The 22083-nt window shown below is 39.5% G+C and overlaps 1 protein-coding gene across 1 annotated transcript; it reads right to left on the minus strand.

Annotated features, from left to right (window-relative positions):
• Positions 1 to 2099: 2099 nt before the first annotated feature.
• mtnr1c (melatonin receptor 1C) lies at positions 2100 to 21660 on the minus strand. Its single transcript, XM_028008055.1, has 3 exons — positions 20834 to 21660; positions 6453 to 7265; positions 2100 to 2450 (listed from the first exon to the last, which is right to left on the minus strand). Exons 1-3 carry the CDS (start codon positions 21024 to 21026, stop codon positions 2326 to 2328), a joined length of 1131 nt encoding a protein of 376 aa, XP_027863856.1. The 5' UTR covers positions 21027 to 21660; the 3' UTR covers positions 2100 to 2325.
• Between the last annotated feature and the right edge of the window lie 423 nt (positions 21661 to 22083).

A 22083-nucleotide genomic window follows, 5' to 3' on the forward strand; every position in this document is an offset into this window, starting at 1 on the left:
GGTTATGCTGTTTGCTTCGTCACAAGTTGTGCATGCCAAACGCGGGACACTGTGCACTCCGCACCTGTTGTTTAGCCACACAAGACTGTGACCTTCTGAAGATATTTCAAGTGTGGTAACCAGGGTCTGCTGCTGTTAATAGAGTTTCCATGAAAGGCTATAGCAGAGCTTACAATGCTTTAAGAATAGCTTACATTATTCATAGCTTTATGATCTACTGCTGGGAGAACCACTGTCAGACTGAAACGATTCTTGAAAGCACTCATTCATGAAAGTCAGTACTTTGGTCCTGCACTGTGGCAGTAACTCTGTTTGTCAGAGAAAGCATGTGCGCAGGAGGAATGGTTGGGTCTGGATGCAGATCGGAGCCCAATCAGAACAGAGATGGACGTATGATGAGTTTATTTGTAGGGAGCTGCTGCTTTGGCTCCAGAGTTTAGTTGGAGTTTGACAGGTCTTGTGATGTTTCCCAGACAGTTAAAGAGTCAGTCAAAAATGAGTAGGAAAATTGTACCATCACCTTGCCGAGTCGGATCTCTGGTCTCATTTGGTTTTAGATGAAGCCATTCTGAGTGTCTTTACTGTCAAAGGCGTTTAGAAATTAAGTTAATAGGAAGAAAAAAGGTGTGAACAGCTAGTAAAGAGGAAACTGTGTGGTCCTTGGAGGGATGTTGATTGTTCAGTCAGGCAAGCATACGTAACACATCCCCCAAAATGCTGACTGGTCCTCAGCCTTTTATTTACTTATTTATTCATTTCTTTGCCAAAATAATCAAAGTTTGATGTTTTGTAATGAGCCTAATGCAGACAACCAGGTTTGATATGTTGGTCTTTTAACACTATTAGTTTCTCAGTATTTCAAGTGCTACTGGAGTCTTCACTCATGTGCAACATCTGTCTTTAATGTATTGTTCTTGTTTTGGGAATGTTGGTGCTCCAGATTTTTTTGTTTGTTTGTTTTTGTTTAAAAGAGTCCAACAATTTTATAAAAAGTTTCTATATGAAGACTAAAACTGCTCAGCAGAGACTGCTTTCGATTCCTTTTGTTGATAATACAAATAATAAAACATCACTCACAACAAAGGAAAATGTGTTCACTAAAAAAATCAGAATCAGATGAACTTTTTCAGAGCAGGTCAGTTAGAAAAAGTTGGGCCAAAAATGTTTTGTGCATTTCTTTTAACCATCAGTTACTTTTTCTACATGTCCTATTTACATTTTCCTATTTAAAAAGCATTTTATTTCATTTAGTTTACAATTTTAATACTGAGTTTACAGTTGATATAAAAGAAACAATTTAACATGCAAATACAAGAGAACACAAACTAATAAAAACAGCTGCTATTCAATATGAAGATTCCAGAGGTGAACCAATAATTTTGAAGCAATTTTAGAATGTCAGTTTTAAGTGTTTATATCTCATAATTATTTTCAGCGTAAATTGAGTTCAATTAGTTTTTACATAGGCAGAATTAACAGACATTCAAAAATATGAACTGAAAGATCATTTTTAGTTAATAGCAGATTCTTCTTCTTCTTCTGTTGCTGCTCCCCTCTGGGGACATTACAGCAAATCACATGCCTGCAGATTATAACAGAGTTTTTTTTCCCCATGACATTTCTTTATTAATTACCAGAGCATATTATACTCAGAGTAAGACAATAATGAAATTCTGTTTTTGTTGTTTTATTATTATTGAAATGTCACAGAAATAGCCCTCAGGAGAAAATTAATGCCAAAACAAGTAACTTTTGAAACTTTGCACCTTTTGCGTTTTATTTAAAAGTGTAACTAGAGGTTTTATACATCTGCACTAAAGTGTAGACCTAGAACAATTATTCAAATGTGAGAGACTACTGTGTGAAAAAAAAATACATGGGGTAACAAGGACACAAATTAAAACATTCCTCCATTCAGGAATTTGATTAGTATAATTAATACCAGTTTATAAGGCTGACTGATATGGTGACTGATTAGTATATAAATGTCATTTCATTTTTGTAATCAAATAATAAAAAGTAATAAAAGTCATGAAAAGGTAGTTATCAACAATTTACGTTTTGAGTTCACCTTCATGCAAACAAAAGAGAAGCTCTTTAAAAAAAAGTTGAAGGAATTTATTTTTGAATAAAAAACAGAGGAAAGGTGATTGTTCTCCGGACGTTTCTTGCAGAAAGGAGAGTCGAGTTAGAGAACGTCCGAGATAAGACAAGTTTAAGCACTTGGTGTAAATATTGTCCTGTTTCAGATTCAGGAGCGCGGCGCTGGATGACTCTGGGTGACAGAACTAGAGCATACTGAAGCAAAGGCGCAGTTGTGTTTCTTTAGGTTTCTGTATTGCTGCCTGGGCGTCGTGCCGGAGGGTGGGCAAGCAGAGATGAGAGTTGTAGACTGACCTGCTGAGGAGATGATGGTGAGGTCTGCAGGCACCACGGCAGATGACGCCTATCTAAGGAGCAGCAGGAGGAGACAGAGAGGAAAAATACTGGAGCATGAACAGTAAACCATCCAGGTTATGACACTGGCTCTAAATGTGCTATTGGAGTATTTCTAAATTATATTTCATACGAGGAGCTGTATCTGTGTTGAAATTATACATTATTTTGAGATCCTTATGGATCTACTACAGCAAACCGGAGCTGTGTAAGTGTGGGAATATTCTTGCATTCAGACAAATTAATGTTTAATCTCATCTGTTGTCTGTGATTCTGTCAAAAAAAAAAAGAAGAAGATATCAAATGTTTACCCTGTCTTGTAGTTCCAGCCTTCATCGGCTTCTCTGAACCTACTGCACCTTAAAGCCCCTGCCATCCCTTCGGGAGATGTAGCAACCCATCATATGCATGAGAACACAAGCGTTCCTAAACCTGATGCAAAAATCCATTAGGAGGCTTGCTCTTGTAGTAGTGGACTCACAGTGAAACCCTGCTGGTGTAAAGTGCAATGAAGTGCAAGAACAGTAAAAATTCCTGTGTGCACGAGCAGCAGCTAAGTCTGGTTTTCATGCAGCTGGCAAAAGAAAACACCATTGCACGCAAGCGTTGGGCTATATAATGCCTCATTGCTCATTTATCTTGCGTAAACTGCATTCAGGGTGAGGTTTTGCTGCTGGTGTGGAAATAGCCTTTATCTCACTCAAATAATTAGTTTCTTTGAGACTCCCTGTGCAAACAAAAGGGTCTGTGGAGGAGAATGAAATCCACAGAGCTGAGTTTTATGTCATCGGGGGGAGAAGAAAAAAAAAAAACAGATTCACACCCTTAGCTCTCTTGGTCCAAGTTTTCAACATAATTATTGAGTGATAAAGAGAACAGTACTGCAGCTCAAAACATGACATAAAAATCAGCCATCTTCACAAATAAATTTTAGAAAAGAACATAATTTACATCACATTATGAGTTTTTGACTCGGCTCTAGTCTTAAATTTAAACTGAAAGCAAAATTATGTAAAAAAAATAAATTAAAGCTGGTATTTCAGAGCAACCAGGAGAAATTGGAGACAGTTTTTAAGACAGATCCAAAAAATTCCCAAAGTTTGAAAGAACTTTTCAAGCAGTAAATTTATTGTTCACCAAATTCAACGAAACATTCATCCTCACAATTAGAGAATAATTCTATCACACTCATTTTTTGCCATCTTTGATTAGTGTTAATAGTTTATAAACTCCTGGATCAATGCTTCTGTGTTTTTGTGTGTGTGTGCTATGTGTTGTCAAAAACTGTGTTCTCTTGGAGGATTCTTCCTGCTAAAGGGGCGACTTTCTTTCAACATGTGTCCACATGCATGCTCTGTATCAAGGATTGCTGCAAAGTTAATTACAGTACTTCAGGGTTGGTTTGTTTTGCAAAGATATTATGAATCTGTGCTCAATATGTTGAATTGTATTAATTAAAAAACTATAATAATCCTTAGTTTGTTACATGACATGTATGGGATAAAAATATCAAAAATTGCTCTAGTAAGATGACATCTGGATGTGAAACCTGGTGGCATCAGCCTCATGCTGTTGGAAGGACTTTTTTTTAGCAATTCAGACAGTAAAACCAATGGACCAAATGGAGTTCAAAGATCTAGACACCCCCAAAGACTACAACAGTAATTGTAAGAAATTGTTTACAAGATATGAATAATTTTCCGAGGCACTGTATCCAAACCAAATAGGAGATTAAAGTTGGCAGGTTCCTTAAACTTTCGGATAACAGTAGCTGGAAATTCTTGTAAACTGAACAAACGATCCTTTCATTAAATTATCAGCAAAAAAGGTTGGTGCCCAGCACCTGAAAATCTATATAGAAAAACAAAAGAATAAGAAATGAAAAGAAATAGCAGTGGAAGATAAGATGGGAGGAAGAAAAGATGACCCATTTGTGTATAAGTGCTTGTTGTGGTGAAGCTGATGCTGTCATATCCCCCCGAGCCGCTTTAGCTACCAACCAGTAGCTGACATTTCCCTGGCATGTGTGCCGCATTTCTTTTGCACGTCACAGTCACTTATTTGTAAGAAGCAGAAGTGAACGGTTATGTGCCTCCTTTTGCAGCTCTGAAAACCTGACAACACCTGGCTCTTTACGCTTGACTCGCTTGACTTTGACATCCAACAACCTATCTGAGCTTAGAGGCTTTAAACCACAGCAAAGTGTCAACAAGTCGGAGGATGGATCGCTGAGCGAATGTGAAATGTAATATACTCTCTTAGAAAGTTTGTGCATCCTGAATACGTCATTAGAAATGTGTAATCTTTTTAATACATCAACAAACTGCATCATTTCAGGAAGGTGTCACGCAGACGTCTCGGAGCCTCCCTGTGAGGTGAAATGCTTCTAGTTTGTTTTGCGGGGTGGAAGTTATGCTGGGAGCCTGTCAGAGCTCATCTTGGGTATGGGTGACATGCGCCCAGGCACACTTGCATTATCATGAAATTACATCTCCTTGGCTTCTGATGCATGTCATGCCTCGCAGACATTTAATAAACAAGAGAGCCAGATTGGTTTATCAGCTGCTCTTCCTCTTTTGACAGTTTCTAAATCATTTAGAATAATTTTGAAAAACGGCTTCAGACCTGTCGGTCTTAAAAGTCAGTGCATTGGAGAGGTAGAAGTGGTTAGAAGAATCGATTTTTTTAACAAAAAAGCAACTTCCCATTCGCACACAAGTCCCGTTGAAATTTCTTGTTTTCTTTATTTGAAACCATAGCAGAGGTTTCAGATATTTTATGTGTTTTTGCTTGTCTTCTTATTCAGAATGAAATAGTGATGTGGTGAATTAACAACTCTACATTCTCCACAAAAATTAGCTTGTGATGCTCTCACAAACCAAGGACGACATATAACTTTATCTTCTCTGCAGCTAGAGAAGACTTATTCTCCAAATTGGCACCTAGCCCTCTTCTAATACTCTAAGCCACTTAATCCCAATAAGACCATTAAGTCCTTGGTAATTGACTGAGCTTCAAAGCTTAAAAGGATTGAATTTAAGGGGAAATTACAAACATTGGGGCTTTTATTAATGCTGTATTTGAGGGACGAAAGTGTTGCAAGAAAAAAAAAACTTTCTTGTAATGTGCTTCTGACTAAATCAATCTGCAAATAAAGGTAGGGAGTCTTTCTCTTGCTAGATGCACACATGCGGGAATGTGACAGAAAATAAATTAATTAATGGAAAGTTGAGTGGAAGAAAAACTTGCGAAGGAAAAAGCTACATGGATTCCCACTGCTTTGAGAGGAGTGTGAAACAAAGGTCACTGAAAAGAATTTGGGTGTGCAATACAATTGTGGTCAGAGCTTCAAGAGCCACCACACACAGATGTATCCAAGATATGAGTAACGACTGTCACCGTATTTCATTTGGAAATCAGTTTTCTAGAGTCTTATGGAAAAAAACCGAGAGGCGCAGAATCATGATTGACTGAGGTCAAGTGTGAAGTTTCCGCTGTGAGTGATAATTTGGGGAGTCATGTCAACGTATTGATAAACTCAATGCCAAACTGCATAGATGCATTAATTTCTGTAAAAGCAGCTGTGATCAAATGTTTAGTACAAATACTGTACACCAGTTGGATATAATTTTAGTTTGACCAACATTTCTGTGTTGCAAAAGCTTTTTAACATTAGTCTTATGTAATTTTAGAAGAGTCTAAGATTCAGAATTTTTATTAATCACAAGCTATAATAAAATAAAAACTTAAATCAAGTCAGTGAGTGATGGACCATGAAATTATACGTTCTTGAGAGGCACTGATATGCTTTGAAACAAAGTACTTTATGTCAAGTTTCCATGGTGGATAGATTTTTGGGGACATGTGAATCACTTCGCACTTAAAAACAAGAAACAAAGATAAACATCCAAAACAGGCACTGAGTGAAACATGGCACCATTACTTGTCCAGTGTAACATCAATTTATACATTTATTTCAGCTATATTATTGTTCGTTATTGCCGGTGAAGGTTTACTCTTTAGGCCCTCGGTGGCACATCTGGATGTTTCCATGAGGAGCAAACGTGGGATGCAAAGGGCAAGGAGGATCGTCTTGTACTCCTTACGGAAGTTTTGGTTTAGTAGTCCATAGATGACGGCGTTGAGGCAGCTGTTGAAGTATGCCATGAAGTAACTTGTGACAAAGAGCCACTCAGGTATGTTGGGCGCCACTTTTGCAGGGTTTATAGCTACAGCCAGGCCTATAAAGTTCAGTGGAGCCCAGCACACAGCAAACAACACAAACACCATAAACATAGTCAGGAAGTTCCTCACATCGCTGGGTTTCAGTCTCGTCCTTTGTTCTGGTTTCACCCGGTGTTTCACTTGAATCACCAGAACCCATATCCTCATGTAGCAATAGGACACCACCAGGAGTGGGATCAGAAAGTGGATGACCACCACTGAGATGGTGTAGTACGAGCTGACAGTCTGAGCGAAGGTGCAGGAGTAGACGCGGGGGTCATACTGCAGAGAGCCGACAAAGAAGTTGGGCACGGTGGCGATGGCGGTGAGCAACCAAGTGAGGCCCAGGTAGCAGCAGGTGTTCCTCAGGCTATACAGGCGGTCGTAGTGGAGGCTGTGGCAGATGTAGCAGTAACGATTGATGGCTATGGCCGTGATGTTGAATATGGAGCCTATAACGCTTAGGCCCATGATGAAGCCACTGGCCTGACAGTGCAGGTCTCCCATGGTCCAGTCATTGTGGAAGATTGCTGTCAGCACAAGAGGGTACGGGTACAGCGCCACCACCAGGTCCGCTACGGACAAGCTCACCACAAAGATGTTGCCTGGAGACAAAAGGGAGGAAACAAGCAAAGCGTGAGTCGTGCTGTTTTACAAAGTACCAGTTGTCAACATAATTTGGGGGCATTTACTGATGTATTTTAGCCGTTTATTTTCCAAAATGATATGATTGCACAACAAATAACATCAATGATTGAAAAAGTTTCTAATTCAGTGTCTAGTCTAATATAATAACTGCTGCCTTAAGAATCCCAAGAAAAGTTGCAGCCATCAACAAGTTCTTAAAGTTAAACTTTCGTTTCATCAGTAATGGTAGAGTTCATTTAATTGGTCCGTCTTTTGACAGTTACCTGTCTTTAAACATAGTTCATGAATTTCCAATGGGGCGAAGGTCAGAGGTGTTTAGAAGCGTACTGAAGTAACACCCAATTATGTCAAAGTATCAAAAACCTGAGCCAAACTCTTACCCTCACATGAAAGGAATATTCAAAAACAGCCCAGGAACCAGAAAGTTTTTCAGAAACTCAATGAAGCCTGTTTTACATCGCCATGGTCTTCCAAGAAGAGACCCTGGCAGCAGTAGCACAATAAAGAGATAACCAACTTATAGCAGTGAGCCGATATGAAGCAGCGCCTGACTTAGGAAAGCAGAGCATAACAAACCGTTTGAGAAAAGCAGAACATAACTGTCTTATTAGAGTCTGTTAATGGTTTTGTCTTTTCATCTTGATGTCTCATTATCAATTGTGAACCTTTTTCTTGCTGGAGGGATGACTGTATGAGTTTCATCACAAAACAACAACTAAAACAGACTGAAATAATTTCTTTTTACTGTCCATGTCCATGTAAATGGATTAAAGTCTTCTCTGTCACAAGCTCTTTTTATTTTGCATGTCTTGCTTAATCTTGCTATGTCATCATGGTCGATACTGACTTTTTTTTCTTTTCAGTCATCTACTGGTCTGTTCTTTCAGTACCATCTAAAAGATTCAGTATCCTTTAAATGACAAAGACTGATATTTGTCTTCTGTCTGACTTTGGTGATCCTCTCAATTTTTCCTTATGAAACAGCAATCTGACTCTCTGCTGCCGGGAACATTGTGAGCTTCAGTGAAGGTCGGAGTATCCATGTGTCTGGGCATGTCGCAATGTGTGAGAATATCTTTTTGTTTTGTTTTTTCAATGTCCTTAATGAGTTCTGTAAGGCATTTCAACTTACTTTTAAGGCATCAATAGATGCCTTAAAAGTAAGTCTGGAGGTATACTAACATCAGAGATATTTATAAAAAATGGATGATACAAAAAATGCAATGTGTTAGCTGAAGGATCATTACATTCCTAAGCTGCCATCACAAACTTAATCTTATAGCCCAACACAAAGTAGTGCATGATTGTGAATGGGAGGTAAATAAAAAAACATTTCAGATACAAAAATCTGAACCCTAAGCCATATATTCATTAATGTCAGAACTACCTTTTGCTGGAATTACAGCTTGATTTCTTAGGGAGGGACGAGGTATCTCTCCCAGCTTTTCACATTTAGAGATGGATTTTTTTTTCAAATTTCTCATTGCAAAATAACTCAAGTTCTGTCAGATTGAATGGAGAGAGTAAGTGAAAATCCACTTTCAGGTCTTGCCACAGATTGTCAGCTGGATTTAAGTTTGGACTTTGCTTGGTCATTCTAACACATTAAGTGCTCTGACCATTATGTTGTATTTCTGGCTGGTTGTTTGGGGTCATTCACACACATCCACACGCTGGTCCAATTCCAAGACTGCACAAGCTGTAACAGATTATTTTTGCAGGACTGACCTGAATTTGCCCAACCCAAAGCAAAACATTCCCACAGCTTGATACTCCCACCACCAGGTTTCAAATGTCAAATGGTATATCCAATGTGATATTAAAGGTGTTTTCCCTATCTGCTTTCTACTTCATATTCTTCCAGGTCAAGAAACTATATTAAAAAAAAAGTTAAATACTTACATATTTTTCAGGACTGGGTTTTTGTCAATCAGTTCTTAACTTAGAACTATCCAGCCTCTCTTTGTGTTTCTCCTGAAACTGCATTTTAGTGGAAATCTGATTTTTAAATCCTCTACAAGTATGGTAATTTTCAGTTGGAAACAAAAGACAAGCATACTGAAGGATGTCTTAGGATATCTCATTCATTCGACCTCAATTAAATATATTTTTTTTAAAATGTTGGGTCTCGGAAGTAAAAATCATCTGAAATTTCCTCTCCAAACTCTTCAGTTTATTTTTTGCTCCTGTTATCTAGCGCTGGTGGATGGATAACATGGTTACCAGGTTTGTGCACTGAATGTGGCACCAGCTCAAAAATCTATTCAAAGCCATTCTGCTCCATGTAGCAATGGCCTTACGCTAAGCTGACCAAAGCGCAGGTGGAGCGCAACTCACACTTTTGTGTTGATCTTACTCACATTTCTTGTACCTCAACAATTGCCCTGCTGCAGTGTCTGCATAAGGTGTCGCTACTGAATTTGTGACTTGTAAATATTTAAGTACTTAGATAGGTGAAATTCAAGCTTTTTTGTCAACATCTTCTAAAAAAAAACTCTAATCCTTACTTTTATAGAAATAAATCATGTTTCTCATGTAATGTGAAAACCAACCTGCCAGTCACATTTTTACCTCACACTGATTATGAGAACATTGTTAATGAAATGCAGCTGTTGGCCCTCTATGATCTTATTATAGAGCACTGAGCTTTATCACAGTAATGATTAAAACCTCTTGACCACCATTGCATTTTATACTCTCTGGTTAACTGTCCTGCACTGTCCACAGCCATACTGCTGCGATAATATACTTTTGTTTATGAATCAGTACTTATTACCAGTGACTCTAACTTACTATATCATCTAAATATAAGCAATTATGTCCTACAACCAAAAGTGTTTTTTACATTCAGCTTTTCTTTGTATTTTTCATTTAATTTGTTGTATCAATCACACTACAATCTCTACAACAAATTATTGTTTTCTATGTAAAACAAGACACTGAGCGTGTGTGTCTCAGTAAGATCTACATTTCTAAATAAAGGTGAAATACAAAATGAAATATATGATTGTGTGTCATGCTCTTCAGATCTAAAAAGAAATTATGAAAAAATAAATTTACTTCCACTTCAAAATCAGGCATCATTTTATATTGGCTTATCACATTAAATCCCAGAAGAAGAGATTTAACTGTGACAAAATCTGGCCTACGTTAAGAGACAGATATATTTTCAGAAGTCAATGTAAATCAAAATGAGTTGAACACTAATAACTGTACTCATAACTTTGCAAATTATGTAAAAATGATATTTGTATTTGAATGTCAGCCCATTCAGACTTGGAAAAGGTGTTGCACTTTCTGAAGGCAAATACATTTTATTTGCATAACACATTTTCAGCAACAGGGCAATTCAAAGTACTTTTCATAATCAGAAGGCAGATAAAACAACAAACAAGCAAAATTTGTCTTCAATTCTTTGCCACTTTGCATGGTAATGTAAGGGGAAATGACAGATTGAAAAACACATAACGCTTTATGATGTTCCAGATGTTATTAATCAAAGGCTGCACCAAAGAAATGGGTTTTCAGCCTTGATTTAAGGAAACTCAGTGTTTCAGCATTTTTGCAGTTCTCTGGAACTTTGTTCCAGATTAGAGGTTCACAAAAACGTAATGTGAGGCTTAAAACTGATTTGTTTTAAGCCTTTGCTCAGTGAGTTTTTTAGTTGCTTAGTAACAATGTAATGTAGACCTGTGTATCATCCGCTTAGTTACGACAACTAATCGTACAATTTGTTCTTATCTGATCTAGCGGAAGCATATTGAAGATATTAAATAGGGACGCTCAGGTGGAACCAAGGGGATCCCCACATGTGACTTTTGTCTGTGAGAAGTCCCATATTGGCACAAAGAAGTCCCTGTTCATTAGTTAAGACAAAATCCAGCCAAGTACTGTACCACTGTCGGACCCAGCTCTACGGTCAGATGACAATTTCATCTTTCTCAGTTATTTGTTAACATTGTGTTTGTGGTGTGAGCAGATGTTATTTTCTTCACCCTGTCTCAGACCAACAGGAAGAAAGTCAGCATGACATAGTCTCGTTCTGTTTTTCTGTAAAAACTTGCGTCAATGTTTCGTCGTGTGAAAAACCCCAAATCTCTCATGGTTTTCTGCCAGCCATGTTTGTTTCCCCACATAAAATTCACAGGAATTTTAGTAAAATCGATTGCGAGAAAATCAAAACACAGCCTTTTTTAAAAGAAGCATCACATTAAAACGCTCTGTTAGTTTCACAGCAGCTGGATGATATACTCAACTAAAACAGCATCAGAAGAACTGGTGCTGGTAAGACACTGGATCTTGTCACAAGACACGAATAATCGAAAACGACGTTTAATACTGTTACACCGCAGCTGCTGTGGAGGGAGGGGAATCAAACTATAAACACTGTGTCAGATGAAAAGATTGATAGCTTAAACATAAAGCAGTACGACAGGCCGGGTCTGCTTTAAAAGCAAATCACTGTCCGGTATGCTGTGAATGGATGCTGGGAAATAAAGAGTGCATTCTGTAAAGCTGCTGTTCATTAAAGGTGAAACTCACCATGAAATAAAACACGTCGCCCACACAAATAAATGATTTACTGCAGTTGAACAATGTCTCACAATCCACACGGGACAGGAAACAATACGAAAAGTGAATGAAGATTTAATTAGATAGTGCCTGTCATAGTCATTACCCAGAATTAATTTTCCCATCCAGCATTACATGAATAAAAATACGCTATCTGTAAATACTGTATGCAGAGTTATAATTGAGCTTGTGAAGTTGGAGAGACTACATGCAGGTTGGGTCATTCAGACAGCTGGAACAGCAGCACTCATTGACAGATATGATTTTATGTCGATTTAAAACACAGGTCAAGTATTCCTCCATAGAATCCAGAGCTTGTTACACAACCTGCACCCCAGGCACACACTGGACTAATTAAAATGTACCTTCCTCAACTGGATTAATTAAAGAAAAACAGCAATTGAGCAGTGTTATAATCCTACATTCCCAGAAGGACTTTTTTCCCCCCATCTTCATCATATAGAAAAACAAAAATGCTGATGTTTATCGTGCTATTTTTTTTCCCGGCAACTTGATCCGTCAGGGACTACAAATTTTCAGCCCCCTAAAAGCCATCTCTAAAGTCTACTGAGATAAAAATAAAAGCATTTGTTCCTCATCCTCGATTTAGCTCAGTGGGCAAATCTGTCAGATTGCATTTGTGATGCTGGCAGCACTCGCCGTGTGCATTTGTCACTGTGCAGAGGTTTGATTCCTTGCTGACATCATGTGACCCAACGCTATCATGCTCGCCTGCTGCACAGGGCATGCTCCAGCTTTGCAGGTCTCTGCGGCTGAACCGCTCTCCAGCACTTATCGTCTGGAGGGTGAGGTAAGTGCTAAAACACTGCTGGGAGGATCGCTGTGCAGAGGCCAGATGACTGACTTTGTTTTTTTCTGTCATTCATTATGAAAAACATTGGACACACCATTACCTCCCTGTGTGGTGTAATTAGCCAAGTTGGCCGGAATGATGCTCAGCACGCCCAGAGCTGCAGCACTCAGGCAAACTGTTGTTTTAGTACAAAACAGGCGACCGACAAACTTGTTCTCACACCTGCATACAAGGAGAGAGTCGTGCCCGCCGACCTCTTCTGGAGCTATTATTACCGAGTGTGAGTCGGACGTGGCTCGGCCCGAATGCTGATTTGGTACAGCCCGGCAGGGACAGCTGACACGGAGCCTTTAACTTCTCTGACGCCGCTCTGTAATTATTTGATTTTACAGCGGCCTGCACTCGCACAAAAAACTGTCAGCCAAGTGAAATGTGCCATCAGATCAACTGACTCTTGCTTTTAGAGTCTCCTGAGAGCTGAGGGGGTCGCTCAGTCAATTTCCCCAGTGAACGCTCCTTGTTTGGTGAATGAAAACAATAGTTCTTTCTCGATCGTCTCTGTGTTTGTGAAAGCAAAGGGCTCTGCAAAAGTACTGCTACCCTTATGCTGTTTTTCACACGTCAGCAGCTTAGATCCACAAACTTCTATGCATCTCATTTGGATTTTGTTTTGTTTTGACAGACCAACAAAAAGCACTAAACAATTTTCAAGGTAAAGGAACATAAAAATCAGAAAAGTGTGGTGAATATTTATGTTCAGCCCATTGTACTGATACCCCAAAATGAAATCCAGTGCAACCACTTTCAAATCTCCTCAAATTCTCCCTAATATTACACATAGAGTTCAGATACATGCCGTATTAATACAGCTGCTGTGTGACAGCCAATGAGGAACACAACACAGTCAGGGGTAAAATTGTGGGGAAATTTAAAACTGAAAACATTCTATTGTTTTTCACTATTTTTCATGTCACAGAGCATCCACCTGGGCAAGAAGGGTAAATATCAGGATAAGTAGTCAAGAGAGGCAAGATGAGATTCAGAAATTCACAGCTCAGGAGGGAGAATCTGACTCTTAGTCATGCACTCCACAAATCTACCCTTTAGCTTAAGGAGAAATTGCTTTTAAAAGCCACAATACGTTGTGTTTGCAGCCTCCCCAAGTGAAGGAATGCAGCAAATATGTGGACAAAGTTACTCCAGTCAGATAAGACCATAATTATTTTAAGATTGCACAGTTGATTAGACAATTGCTGTTCAATGCAGTTCAATTGACCTTGAATCATTATGCAATACTTCAGTCTTTAAGTGTTTGAAGCTGCTGGAGATGAACCCAAAAGACTTGCAGGTAAATTGAGATTGAAAGTTCGTTTTGACCCAGGAGGGCAAAGAAAAATGGATGTCACACTTTTCAGATTTTACTCTAAATCAAAACTATGTATAAGTTCTATTCACTTAATAGAAATGAGCTGGGGTTTTTTTGTATGTCACATAAAACCCAAATAAAACAGACTTAAGTTTGTGGATGTATATCAGGACAGCATGTAAAAAAGAAAGACATTTTCTGCAGTGTAAGGTTTTTGATAATTAGAATAGTCAAGCAAATCAGATTAAACTATTTCTCACGTTTGCTTATTCATATTACAAAGGAAACTACAAGAGAACAGTGGAGATAACTCTTAACAAGACCGAAGATGCAGAAGAGTGAGACAAACAGAAAGGCTGCCAGCCAAGTTGCTTTTCATTCTCGTCATTCCTACGGCTGTGTGCACACGTGCACCCCAGGGGTCTTTGTTCCTGTGTCCCACCCACCATCCGCGTCCCGTCACTCTGACCGCTCGCGCTGGAAACGTGACGCGCCGTACTGTGCTTTGATTCACTCGGCTATATTTAAACACCTTTGAAGGAAAGATGAATTCACAAAAAAGAAGAAAAAAAAACAGGAACAGGGACAGGGAGATGTGTGGGGGTGGAGGCATTGCGTGAATCTTTCTGTCAGCAGTGCGTGGCTTAATCTCAGATTAGATTACATTCTCTTCACTCAAGTTATGATAAATAGGCGAGAACAACCTTTCAGCAAGGACATTAGAGCTGATGAGACGCTGGTGACTGCACTGAGTTATGTTAGGGGGGCCCGGGGATTTGGACAAGTTTAAGATTAAGCTGACTTGAGTTGCCTTGAAGTGATGCAGCCTGCGATGAGTCCGGCCAACGAAAATCATTGTCATCAAAGGAGTCCAGTGAACGAACCCAAAAGCAAAGACTCAGAACATCATTAGGTTTATTGAGCACATCTATAACGGAAAATGTGCTACGATTTAAATGAGCAAGCTCTTCCAGGAGATAGAGATTCAGATTTAGTCAGATAATCCCAACGTACGACAAAATGCCTGCCATGATTTTGTTGTCGGGAAGAAGACATGCTAAACGTAGTGTACAGAGTGATATTCCCCATGGGTCTGTGCTGTCAATTTAAATTGGCTTCTGGTCTGACTCACTAGGTCTACTGACTCAATTAACCCTCCCTCTGGATTTTTTTCCTGTTTTGTTTATTTATTTTATTTTTTTCAATAAGGAGCTCATGACTCTGGAGAGATGCGGGGATGTAATGCATGATTTCACAAAATTCAACTTCATCCCCCAACCTTACATGCCCCATGACCCACCGCTCTCAACACGGTGGCACAAACCAAACGTGCACACACACGCAGACACATACAGGAACTGGCTTTTGCTTTGAATTTCCTCTTTCCATCTGCTCCCTTCCTCCTTCTCTCTCCTGCATTTTGTGAGTGTATTTTTAGTAAGGCTAACCCCATTGGGAAACTCTAGTATTAACATTCCATTGGCAGTCCTACAGTACAGAGCCCAATATATATATATATATATATATATATATATATATATATATACATATACAGTATATATATATATGCCCTCATCCTCAAAGGATGCTGAGCACACAATGGAACGTGAGCTACCAATCCTTGCTTGTGCACAGATACAGTTTCTGTTGGGATGCACCAGCGGCTGTACCGAATGCATATGTGCACATGTCCGTGTTTGTTGTGGTGGAAGACAGAGGGATGCAGCATGTACAGTGAAGCCGAGCGGAACGGTCCTGCTGCTGCTGCTGCTGCTGCCGTTGTGTGTGCCGAGAAGCAAAAACCAGCTGCCTTAGAAAAGCGTGTTACAGAGAGAAAGAAAGGGGCAATAACGTGTTCAAGCCACAACAACAAAAAATAAATAAGTCTGAGTGTTGCTTTTACGTATTGTCAGTCGTGATTTTGATCCTTTAGGCACAGAAAGACCGCCCCATGTCTCCTAATGGGCCCCCACAAAGCAGCCATCCATCACAGAGATGGGGTTTTCATGGTGGACAGCTGTTTGGAGCTATTCAGCTGCATCCATTTGAAAGCTCCGTTCAATTAAACTTTCATACGACGGGGAGCCAAACATGGCTATAAATAGCTTGATAAGAACAGAGCAGAGATTGTTTACAGCTGTAACAATTTCAGAGACTCAACAACAATAAAAAACATCGAAAGTGCTCCGCTGGAGTTTCAGGTTGGCACTCTTTCACACTGACGGATCACCCCTACGCTCGGACCAATTAGAGCAGGGAGGACAGTGAGGTCTGCAATCTCTGCAGTGTCCACAGTCAAACAGCGTGAGGCCATTCACTCCTGCCCCATTGTCTGAGCCCGGCCAGCTATGCCATTTACGCAAAACAGAAACATTAAATTATTCTTTTGGGGACTTGCGAGCTTCTCGCCAAAGGGATCTCGGCTGAATTAAATGGCTGTGTTATGTAATGTGTTTAAAATATCAATTAGAAGCTCATTATTCCAAAACACTGTCCGACCTAATCGGGCAATCTCGTTTACATGTTCTCATTAGCGTTACGTTGGGCTTGCTGAGTTTTCTGCTCCTGTTTCTGACTACATACAATGTCAGCAGTGAGGAGCTCTGCATGTTTTGCCCTAACACAGATCCATACAAAACACATAGTTTCCTGACTTTATCTCAGGTCAGTTTAAAGTTTGTTTGTTTTTTTTAGGTCTGGTTTTAGAAGTAGTTGCAGCACCATCACTGCCACTAATGCTGTAAAATTTATCTTATTGGGGTCTTGCTCAAAATTGCATTGTGGCACTTTTTAAATCTTTCAAAGTCATTCAATCCTGGGCTTTACAAATGTTCTCTGGGCTAAACGTAGGAATTTCAGCTTTTGTGAAGGCTCTGCAATGACATTTGAAAATGATTTAACAGGCAGGAGCAGAAGAACAAAACCCAGACTTTCTAGAGATAGCTGAAGGCCCCAAGGCTCCATTTTGGCTTTGGTTTTTTAAATGACTTATATTAAGGCATTCAAGCCATATTGAGTATTGTATAATCTTTTATAAACTGTACATCTGCTTTCAGTGCAGCACATGCAAGAGTACTTCAGACTACATTTCAATCAAAATGAAAAGTTAATCATTCGATCAAAGGCTTGCTTGTAAGACTTTGACAATCTAGGACTTTTTTCTCTTGCCTGATATTATATTTATTAAAAGTGTGTTTTCCTACAAGTACTTGAACATGGGTTGAAGAAGAGCTTCTCCGAATCTGCCTAGGAGATTTAAAATGAAACCCGATTTTTATTTCAGGATTAAATCTTGTCATTTATTGCAAACAAACATTTGTTGAAATCGCCCTTCAGTTCATTATCGATTATAGTGAGATGCTGTACATGCAAGCAGCCTTTTATTTCAGAAGGTAAATATCTGACACAGCTATGCTTTCTCTACGACTGAGTTGGTTGGGCATCTTTAATCCTCTGTATACAACAGTGTTGATATGGTTTTTATTTTTATTCATAAGGCTCTGCTGGCAAAACTTCCAGTTTTACCTAAGGAACTTAAATTTTGTCTGCTCCAAATTGTTGCTTTGAAATGTTCCCAGGGCTTTGACAGATTTCAGCAAAACAGCAATTTTGCTACTACGCACAGCGGTCTTCAAACGATCTGCAAGAAATTGTTGAACTCTTAATACTCCCCATCCGTTAAGAGAATCTTTAAAAAATGCAGAGAGGAAGGAATGTCATTGTTCTTCATGAGAGGTCACTGTGGTTGGCTCGCTCTTTGTCTTTGTTTTTCTTTGCTTGTTTTGTTTATTACGTGTTATTTATTTGCTTCCCATAGTTCTGTGTGGCTGCAATCTTGGTCAGGAATATACAAATATACAGCCATATTTTTTTTTCAGTGCCGACACTGTGGGGATATTTTGTTAAATTTCATGGCGGACAGAATCCCTGGAGAGCAGGTCACGTCACCCAAATCAAAAACAGCCACTAACTCAGAAAGCAATCACAGGTTCACACCAGGATGTATTTTACTCCAGTTATTTTCCAATTGATAAAGATTAACATATATTTGCCTTACTTGAATGGCGTGTTTTCTTGTCTTTTCAATTTTGAAGAGTTAAAGAATTGGACCTCTGTTACACATCTTACTTAGACACATTTTGATAAAGAAAGTAGTGTGGGGTTTAAAAATTTTGCCACATGTGTTTATACTATAGGGAGACTTGACATATTTTTCTTGCACTGGGTTTTCACCAAAAAACACGAAAAGCAGAGCATCACCAAACTAAAAAAAAATAACACTTTGCTTTCAACCCATTATGGTTAAACATTGCAAAAGTGTGAATGTCTTGTTCAACCTTGATGGGAAATGAGTGTTTACATTAAAAAGTGTGTGTGGGGGGGTGTACTTCATGGTGGGTTTATATATGTATATACACTGCCTGGCCAAAAAAAAGTCGCCACCAAAAAATGGTCACACTCTCTAATATTTTGTTGGACCGCCTGTAGCTTTGATTACAGCCCGCATTCGCTGTGGCATTGTTTCAATAAGCTTCTGCAGTGTCACAAGATTTATTTCCATCCAGTGTTGCATTAATCTTTCACCAAGATCTTGTATTGATGATGGGAGAGTCTGACCACTGCGCAAAGCCTTCTCCAGCACATCCCAAAGATTCTCAATGGGGTTAATGTCTGGACTCTGTGGTGGCCAATCCATGTGTGAAAAAGATGTCTCATGCTCCCTGAACCACTCTTTCACAATGTGAGCCCGATGAATCCTGGCATTGTCATCTTGGAATATGCCCGTTCCATTTGGGAAGACAAAATCCATTGATGGAATAACCTGGTCATTCAGTATATTCAGGTAGTCAGCTGACCTCATTCTTTGGGCACACAATGTTGCTGAACCTAGACCTGACCAACTGCAGCAACCCCAGATCATAGCACTGCCCCCACAGGCTTGTACAGTAGGCACTAGGCATGATGGGTACATCACTTCACCTGCCTCTCTTCTTACCCTGATGCGCCCATCACTCTGGAACAGGGTAAATCTGGACTCATCAGACCACATGACCCTCTTCCATTCCTCCAGAGTCCAATCTTTATGCTCCCTAGCAAACTGAAGCCTTTTTTCTGGTTAGCCTTACTGATTAGAGGTTTTCTTACGGCTACACAGCTGTTCAATCCCAACCCCTTGAGTTCCCTTCGCATTGTGCGTGTGGAAATGCTTTTGCGTTCACAATTAAACATACTCCTGAGTTCTGCTGTTGTTTTTCTTCGATTTGATTTGACCAAACGTTTAAGTAATCGCCGATCACGATCATTCAGGATTTTTTTCCGACCACATGTCTTCCTGGAAGACGATGGTTCCCCACCATCCTTCCAGTTTTAATGATGCGTTGGACATTTCTTAACCCAATTCTAGTAGTTTCTGCAATCTCCTTAGATGTTTTCTCTGCTTGATGCATGCCAATGATTTGACCCTTCTTAAACAGACTAACGTCTTTTCCACGACCACAGGATGTGTCTTTTGCCATGGTTGTTTAAGAAATGAGGAGTTACTCATTGCATCAGCTGGGGTTAAATAACTTGTTGCCAGCTGAAAGATAATCGCCTATGCAGTACTTATCCAATAGGAGGCTTGTACCTATTTGCTTAGTTAAATCCAGGTGGCGACTTTTTTTTTGGCCAGGCAGTGTATATATCTTTGTTTTATACTGTTTATCTTTGTTTTATATATATATATATATATATATATATATATATATATAAAACAAAGATTTTCAGATGTCACCTGTCTTTTTTAGCTCGTAAAATAATGAAGATAAAAGCAAAGAAATTAATTCTAGGTTATGTTTTTCTACCAACAAAATGTAACAAAAATAAACAAACATTACAAGCAATATAAGGCATTTCGGTCTTGCATAAATCTTCTAATTCCTAAACGATCCCTAAATATACAACTTAAGTTCAAAAGTGCAGATTTTAGGAAGCTCCATTTCCTTCCGATTGCTAAGAAGATTCCTCTGTGTTTATTATCTTTGTTCATGAAGATCAAACAAGAGATTGTGAATAAAAAAATAAATAACAAGGAAAGAAACAGAGCTGTTGTTTTTCTACATAAATGAGGACCTTTATGCTGCCTAACGCACAAGACATCATCTATTCCATCGGAGATATTTTTAACTGTATCGCAAGAAGGGGTGGAAGAAAAAAAAAAAACAACAAAAATTGGACAAGTCCAGTCAGAGCATCACAAATGTAGAATGACTGGGGAGGGGAAAAAATATGAGTTTGATTTAAAACATGTTCAGAGAGGCCATGGGAGCTACAGTCAGAGTGACAGTGCCTCTCACCTTGGCTGCTCATGGGACACTTCAGGTCATGATATAAGGAGGGGTGTGATTTATCTGGACCGGAGAAGCCAAGGGTACAGCAGCCAGGGCAGCCAGAGGGAGTAGAGTGTTATTATAGACTGATATGAATGCTGGCATGCAAGGCTGCAGAAAGTGCAGACACTGAGACTGGAGGCGGATTGTGAAGCAAGGGGGTCAGAGGAAACATGTTGGATAGCATCACTTTAGTTATGAATGAAACAAGGAGAACAGGTCGAACCTCGGCAAAACATTTTTTTTTATTTATCACCCCTATAAATAAAGTTGAGTACAAATAATATAGTAATAAATCAACTGAAATTGTATATTTCTGTCCCATCGGATATTTACAGATTTATTCCGCTGTATCATTTATTGACCCCACTGCACAACATTCCTCATCACGCCTTTGCTCCTCACCTGCATTCCTGAGCTTCTTGTTCCTGTACACGGAGAGGATGACCAGCACGTTTCCCAGGATGTCCACCACGATGGTGAAGATCAGCACGCTGGCCAGCGCAGTGGACACTCCGCCGGAGGAAGCGTTCAGTTCGCAGCCGCTCTCATTCCGCGGGCAGTCCGAGGCGTTCGCATCCCTCACCTCCACATCCATCTCCCCTCAGGATGCAGCGCCCATGATGAGCAGCGCTTCTCCAATGTTCAAGGTATAAAGAAATATTTAAATAATTTTAATAATTTTAAAAAAGAAGGAGAAAAGATCTAAATGTCTTTGCGGGAAAGGCTATTCAACTTTATTGGACAGGAAGACGCGCTCCTCCATCATTAAAGTCCTCGGATGTCCCGCGAGCCATGGCACGAGCATTTGGACACTAACGCGCTTTACGCGCAGCGAGGAAGTAAAGCGTGGGAGTTGCAAGGTGCTGGAGTTGCTGAAGGCTGTGGTTTCACGGCGCTCCTCATCGTCAGTCACCGTTGCTGCTGCCCCGCGTTGCCCCATACTGAGAAGAGAGCGTGTCCGGTAGGACATGTGAGCGCTCCCCTGTGCGTAATGGAAATGAGGATGAGCACTATGTTGCTTGATATTTTTAGTAAACACTCTTAAAATTCTTTGTAGTTGTTTCTTGCTCAGGAAGACTAAAAGAGCCGACCACGTTTGAAATTTTAAGCTTCCCAATAAAAACCACACTGTGCGTCCCGAACCTCTCTCTCCATTTGCCATTCATTCAGGGATCCGAATGGACGTGAAGATTTCTGATCCGTGCGAGGAAGATATTGCTCATGTCAAATGAGCGCTTTATAGTTTTTACTACTAACGATTTGCATAAGTCAGAAACTCTTATTCATTAAAGATTGCGTCATGTGCTTGGAAATGGCGCCTTCGTGCGTCCGGCAGAGACTCTTACAGCAGGGCGGCTGGAAAAAATAAATAAAAAATTTGGTAGTGCTGATGCCTACAGATTTCCCTTGTAGTTCAGTATAAGAATTCAAATGAACTGTAGGAAAATGTCAACAAGTTCACGATAACAGAATATTCTTTATACAGCAGGATAGCATAAAGTATAGCTAAAAAAATAATGTTAAGTAACTTGCAAAATATAAAGAATTTAATTATTAAATTAATATCAACAGCTAATCCTGAATCAGACCCAACACTGGGAAAAATACCAAACTAATTGTATGATTGCCAGGAAGCTTAACTTTGGGCAAAT

This window comes from Xiphophorus couchianus, chromosome 23, assembly GCF_001444195.1.
Source record: "Xiphophorus couchianus chromosome 23, X_couchianus-1.0, whole genome shotgun sequence".
Lineage (NCBI taxonomy): Eukaryota > Metazoa > Chordata > Actinopteri > Cyprinodontiformes > Poeciliidae > Xiphophorus > Xiphophorus couchianus.

Bases quoted from the DNA above. Each gene is read 5' to 3' on its own strand.
- mtnr1c (XM_028008055.1), bottom strand. From the start codon at position 21,026: ATGGATGTGGAGGTGAGGGATGCGAACGCCTCGGACTGCCCGCGGAAT. The intron at 7,266-20,833 runs GTGAGGAGCAAA...TTTTGTCTCCAG, and splicing joins CAAGAAGCTCAGGAATGCAG to GCAACATCTTTGTGGTGAGC. The intron at 2,451-6,452 runs GTAAACCTTCAC...GCTGCTCCTTAG, and splicing joins TGCCACCGAGGGCCTAAAGA to ATAGGCGTCATCTGCCGTGG.